Raw genomic sequence first — 5,547 nt, 5'->3', positions numbered from 1 at the left:
TCCCTCAAGGTAAGCACAACCCTATACCATGAGCCATCCTTGGCATCCTCACTCAACCTCTCAACTCAAAACACAATTGTCCAACTTTGCCCTGTCATTCTAGATGCCATTTTTCAAGGTTGTCAAGAATTTGGCATACTACTCAAGATTTCAGGTCAAGTACCGCCGTTTCCAAGGTTAGTCATTGTGCAGTCTTCCTCATTGAAGAGCCTCCCATCCACCTCGAAATAATGATTTTCCAAGATTCATGCATAGTTCACACTGAGTGCCATGGCGCGATGTTGATCACTTTATCATCACACGCGCTGTATGGAGACAATCCATCTGACGCAGACATGGCAGCGCTTCTCCAAACAGAAGTTGACCTTACCCATGAGCAGTAGTGCAGCCATTTTCTTTTTACCAGTCTCTCTCTCAATTGTATTCTGCGCGCGGTTTCTCTCTCTTTCCCTCCCTAGCATGTACTCAGAAGAAGAAAAGATCAAAAAAATCAATAAAAGATCAAAAAACAAAAACAACAATAAAAAAACAAAAAAAAACATTTTAAAATGCAATCAAACACAAAAAAAGTGCCCTGGTGGCCGTTAAACCAAAACCAAAAGTGCCCGGGAGCTGTCCTGAGAGTGAGTGTCAAAAACAATTGGAAAAGCATTGTTTTGGGATGCGGGTGATGTGATTGGCCGGCAAATGGCCAGTGGCGCGGTGGTGTGTGGTTGAATGGTGGTTGAACGGTGGGCAAGCGGCCCTGACTGCTTTTGTAGGGGGGCTTGGGTTGGACGGCGTGTTGCCGGACGGGTCAATGTGCCCTTACTTTTGCCAGCGGGTTGTCCGCTTGCGCATTGGCGGGGGTGCCGCCAAGTTCGGCGGTCCGCGTGACGGTTGACGGGAGGCCGGCATGCGAACGGTCAATGATGGCTGGGGGGGGACCGTCAAATTGACGGCCAAACTTTTGGCCCTTTAGCGGCGCACCGCAACTGCCGTGTAAGACACTACTTTTCCGCCTGATCTTTTGGAAGTAAACTGCCAAGCCTTATGAGGGTTTACTTTCAAAAGATTATCCTATAAAGACATGTTTTACCATATGTAATGTAGCATGTTTCCTATTATTACGCTGCCAATCCACAAGTCAAACAGAAGAGCAAAGAGTGGTCCACATAGCGTAGTAGTCCCTCCTTCGGAGGTTCCTTGCGGGATGGTGCCCCCTCCGAGTCAAGTGTTTTTAGACTTGATCAGGTGTCACGCAGGGTGTCATGAAAAAATTGCATCATCCTGTTGTGCTTGCAATACATATAAATAGTCAGATGTAATTTGCGCACTGCGAAAAACTTGTTGCGCACTGCAGGGGGCGTCCACTCGACGTCCCGGCCACAGTGTGCGGAAGCTCAAAACGCTTCGCGCACTGCAAATGAAAAAGCTTGAAAATCCCCTTTTTTTTCTGCCAGCTGGCAGAGGGGATTTTTCTTGCCCCTCCTTCATTTTCTTGGGGTATTTGGACCCCTCAGCATGACGTAGAATAAAGATGATAAAGAAATACAAAAACTAGGCAGAGCGCCTCCTCAGGGCGCACCCCCCGTGGATTTTCAACCTGCCAAAAGTCCATGGATCGGGTACACAGCCCCTCGAAAACAGAGTTCAAGGACCGGGTCTGTTCCAGTCGTTGAGAGGAGGAGTGTTTCCTCCTCTCGATGACCGGAATGGACCCGTTCATCGAGAAGAGGGTTTAATGCTCTGAGTCTTGATAACTGGAACGGTTCCGGTCATCAAGAGGATCATTTGGCCCTCTTGATGACCGGAACGTTCCCGGTCATCGAGATGACCATTTAGCCCTCTTGATGACCGGGACCGTTCCAGTCATCGAGAGGACTGCTTAATCCACTCGATGACCGGTGATTTGCACTCCCCCTAGGTGCTGGCCGGTCATCGGGGGAGTTTGCATGTTGTACTCCGCTCGGGACCAGCCTGTGCCGGCCATCGGCACGGCGAAGTCATGGGGTATGTACTGTTGCCCCTTGAACTCTGTTTTCGAGGGGCTGTGTACCCGATCCATGTACTTTTGGCAGGTTGAAAATCCACGGGGGGTGCGCCCTGCCTAGTTTTTGTATTTCTTTGTCATCCTTTTTCTACGTCATGCTGAGGGGTCCAAATACCCCAAGAAAATGAAGGAGGGGCAAGAAAAATCCCCTCTGCCAGCTGGCAGAAAAAAAAGGGGATTTTCAAGCTTTTTCATTTGCAGTGCGCGAAGCGTTTTGAGCTTCCGCGCACTGTGGCCGGGACGTCGAGTGGACGCCCCCTGCAGTGCGCGACAAGTTTTTCGCAGTGCGCGAAGTACATCCGTAAATAGTAATGCCAAGGAAATTTTTCTTTGAACTTTGAAAAGAGGACCTCAATTTGTCAAATCGGGTGGGTTGTTCAGGAGTCCCAACTGTTTGCATACCTGATCATACTCCAGCCGGGTTGCACTCGACACATGGCCTATATGCCGGTATAGCCAATTCTAGTAACGATTCTACGCTTACGGGCCGGCCGATGCAAACCCTGACCAAACCCGACTGAGTGCCGATGGCGATCGGTACAAGCCCAGGGCTTCAGTTGATCAAATGTGTCCTTGAAGATGCGCTGGGCGCGCTGCTTGATGACGACCCATGGAATTGTAAATTGGTATAACCAATCCAAAATTTTGAGATGAAAGCGGGGCAAAATTGTAGGCTCAGCCAAGTGTGCGTCCAGAGCTTTATGCCACCATTGGAGAGCTGTTCTCTCTGTATTTGAGATCCCGCTTAAGCCAACCATGAGGTCGTTTATTTTTTCCTGGTCATGTGAATCCCTGATTTGCCGGATTCTAAACCATTTCTCAAGATCGAACCCAACTCCACACCAGAGCATAACCTCCAAACCACTCCCATAACTTGTGCAACCTTCCAAGATTTCCTTATCTCTCAAGGCATGTCGAGCTGCGGCTGTTGAGAGTGGGGTTTTTTCATCGGAAAGTTCAATTGATCGGGCCACCTTGAAAAGACGATCCTTATAATCTGATTGGTAAACCCAGACAAGCCAAACATGTTCAGGGGACTCAAGCCTAGGGAAATATCTACTCTGCTCGATGAAAACTTCGAGAAGTTGAGAAAAGGATTCATCGAATGTCACCCTTCGAAAACCGTTGTCACATAATTGAAGCGAATCTACTATCTTGCAAACTGACAAAACATCTACCCCAAACTGCTGAGCGCTGTGCTTCACTAGTGCGTGCTGTAGCCAGTACAGACTCGGTCCTTTTCGTTTCATTTTGTAATCATTCAGTTCTTGCCGTCTTTTTGCTTCATGTTCACCGCACACTTTCTTCAGCATGTCACCAACGGTCAAGCTACCGCGAAAGTCCACCGCCGTATCCCAATGCCAATGTTTTTTTGGAATCTTATCCACATTGTCCGCATTGTATTTGGTTCTAATTGACAGTCCATAAGCATCTTCTAGATCCTCCAACTCACTCAGTTGAATTTTACCCAAGTTCATCAGTTGGTATTTGAATTGGCTCCATCTCAGAGTGATGGTTACCCGATGGAGAAGGCGACGGAAAGCCAGTATACGGCGCCTGGCCTCAAATTGATCAGTGAAAAGAGTTGAAATTTGGATTTCGGCTGAAGCCCATTGAGATTTCGACGCCCGCCACAGCTTTCGTAACTCTGACCAAACTTCGAATGAGATCGATGGTGCAATCACACCAATCTTTTTGACTGGCTCCCGAATATTCATCGACTTTAACATCAAGTAGAGTAAATTTGGATTAAGATCCTTTCCAAGCCATTTCTTCTTGACAGTCAAGTCATCTGAAACCGCTTGCTTTATGTATTGCCGTACATTTGTTGGATCTAAACGATCCCGTAGCTTGGCTTTGAGTTCATCCGGGATGTCTACCTCTGCCTCCTTCCACTTTGGAAACCCAAAAATATCTTCTAGAGTGCCGATCATTTGATGCATATCTTTTCCCTTCGTATTCCACAGATTCACAGGTTTAATTTTCTTCTTCGAAGGCGAACCCAACTGAGGATATCTATTGTTTGGTAATTCCCCGTTCTTCAGAATTACTGACTCTCTTTCGACCTCTTGAGGCGCATTTTCGATTCCAAAAATGTTTGCCTTTTCAAGTGGAAGATGGTCATCCATATTCACACCACCTTGTTTAAAAGCATGATCCCTGATTGCTTCAGATAGGGAATCTTGATTTGAAATGAGAGGCTCGTGCTTCACTTCAGAAATAATTTTAAAGCGCTGATGGTTGATATTTTTTATTTTAGGGCTCGGAGAGACCACCATTCCTGTTAGCAATGCAACACACCACAACTGGACTAGCGCATGAACAGCTTGAAAGTGGCTAAACATTTCGATTATGGTTCAACGTCGAACCAAGTGGCTATCGAAAATGGCTACTCATCAAAGTGGCTATTTATTCGAGTGATTATTTGTTTAGGTGGTTGTACATTACCATGGCTATAAACTAATCATCAAACCGCGAATCACAAACTGTCACAAAGCAGACCAAGGTCTTACTATAATACAGAACGCTAAGTAGGATGGATGAGACCTGTGCAAGAGTGAGATGCCCTGTCCCTAAGCATTTATAGCTGTTGCCACTGTTGGATCTCAGCTCTCAGGTAAGGTATTTCATTTTACCAAGCATGTATACTTCGATGCTTGCAATGGCATCAACAAATCATGATCATTACTCCCCTCTGCCCGCACTTTTTCCAGTGAAACAAGTTAAGGATAGATTTTTGGAAAGACTGAGTGTAGATACCAATAATCATTGAACTATTAGTATCTCAATGTGACCTTTGTTACCAAATCAAAACAACTGGCAGGGAATTGAGACTGCATTTTATCAGTGGATTTGAAAACATACAAGCAATGCTCCCAAAATTTGTGTTTCATACAAGGCATAAACTCTGGAGCCTGTTTGCTTAAATATATTACAAGTGATTTTGATTATGTAGTGACACAAAAGTAGGGATGCTAATTGGGCGGGTTTGACCATGGGCCACCTACGGGCCACTTTTGCGCCAATTAAGATTTCAGGACAGAGACCAGTTAAGTAAAGCCCTGGGTGGTCAGAGGATTGGCCTCACCAAGGGGCCCGCTCAAATTATGTCTCAATAGCCTTGCCAGGGTGAAGCCGGGCAGCCCAATTGTCATCCCTACACAAAAGTATGAAATCCAGTACTGCAGTACATACATACATGTATTTTATGCGGCCCAGTCACGACAAAAGGCAATTTGGGACTATGGAGGGATCAAGAAGTTCTCCAAATGATAATTTTAACATATTAAATTTGACATTGAGGGGTGTTTTATGGTGTTCAAAGTTGGAATTTATGCATCCATAAATTCATAAATATGTGGTGGCTGGGAAACCGGCTGGGAAACCAAAGATTAAATAAGCAGTCTCCTGCAAAGAAAGTTTTGTGAATTTATGATTTACACATTTATGCATGCATAAATTCCAACTTTGAACACCACGGATTAGAATGCAGTATGGATTCCATTGGATTATGG

General features: G+C 45.7%; 1 protein-coding gene across 1 annotated transcript; it reads right to left on the bottom strand.

Moving 5' to 3' along the window:
• Positions 1–2,472: 2,472 nt before the first annotated feature.
• PtA15_18A118 (uncharacterized protein) lies at positions 2,473–4,377 on the bottom strand (the record flags this gene model as incomplete). The annotated part of the gene is made up of 1 exon (XM_053164626.1): positions 2,473–4,377. One exon carries the CDS (start codon positions 4,375–4,377, stop codon positions 2,473–2,475), a length of 1,905 nt encoding a protein of 634 aa, XP_053028617.1.
• Positions 4,378–5,547: the final 1,170 nt, after the last annotated feature.

The sequence above is a fragment of the Puccinia triticina genome, chromosome 18A (genome assembly GCF_026914185.1).
Source record: "Puccinia triticina chromosome 18A, complete sequence".
NCBI lineage: Eukaryota > Fungi > Basidiomycota > Pucciniomycetes > Pucciniales > Pucciniaceae > Puccinia > Puccinia triticina.
Note: the sequence above shows the minus strand (reverse complement) of the source record. Positions and strands in the feature narration are given on the sequence as shown.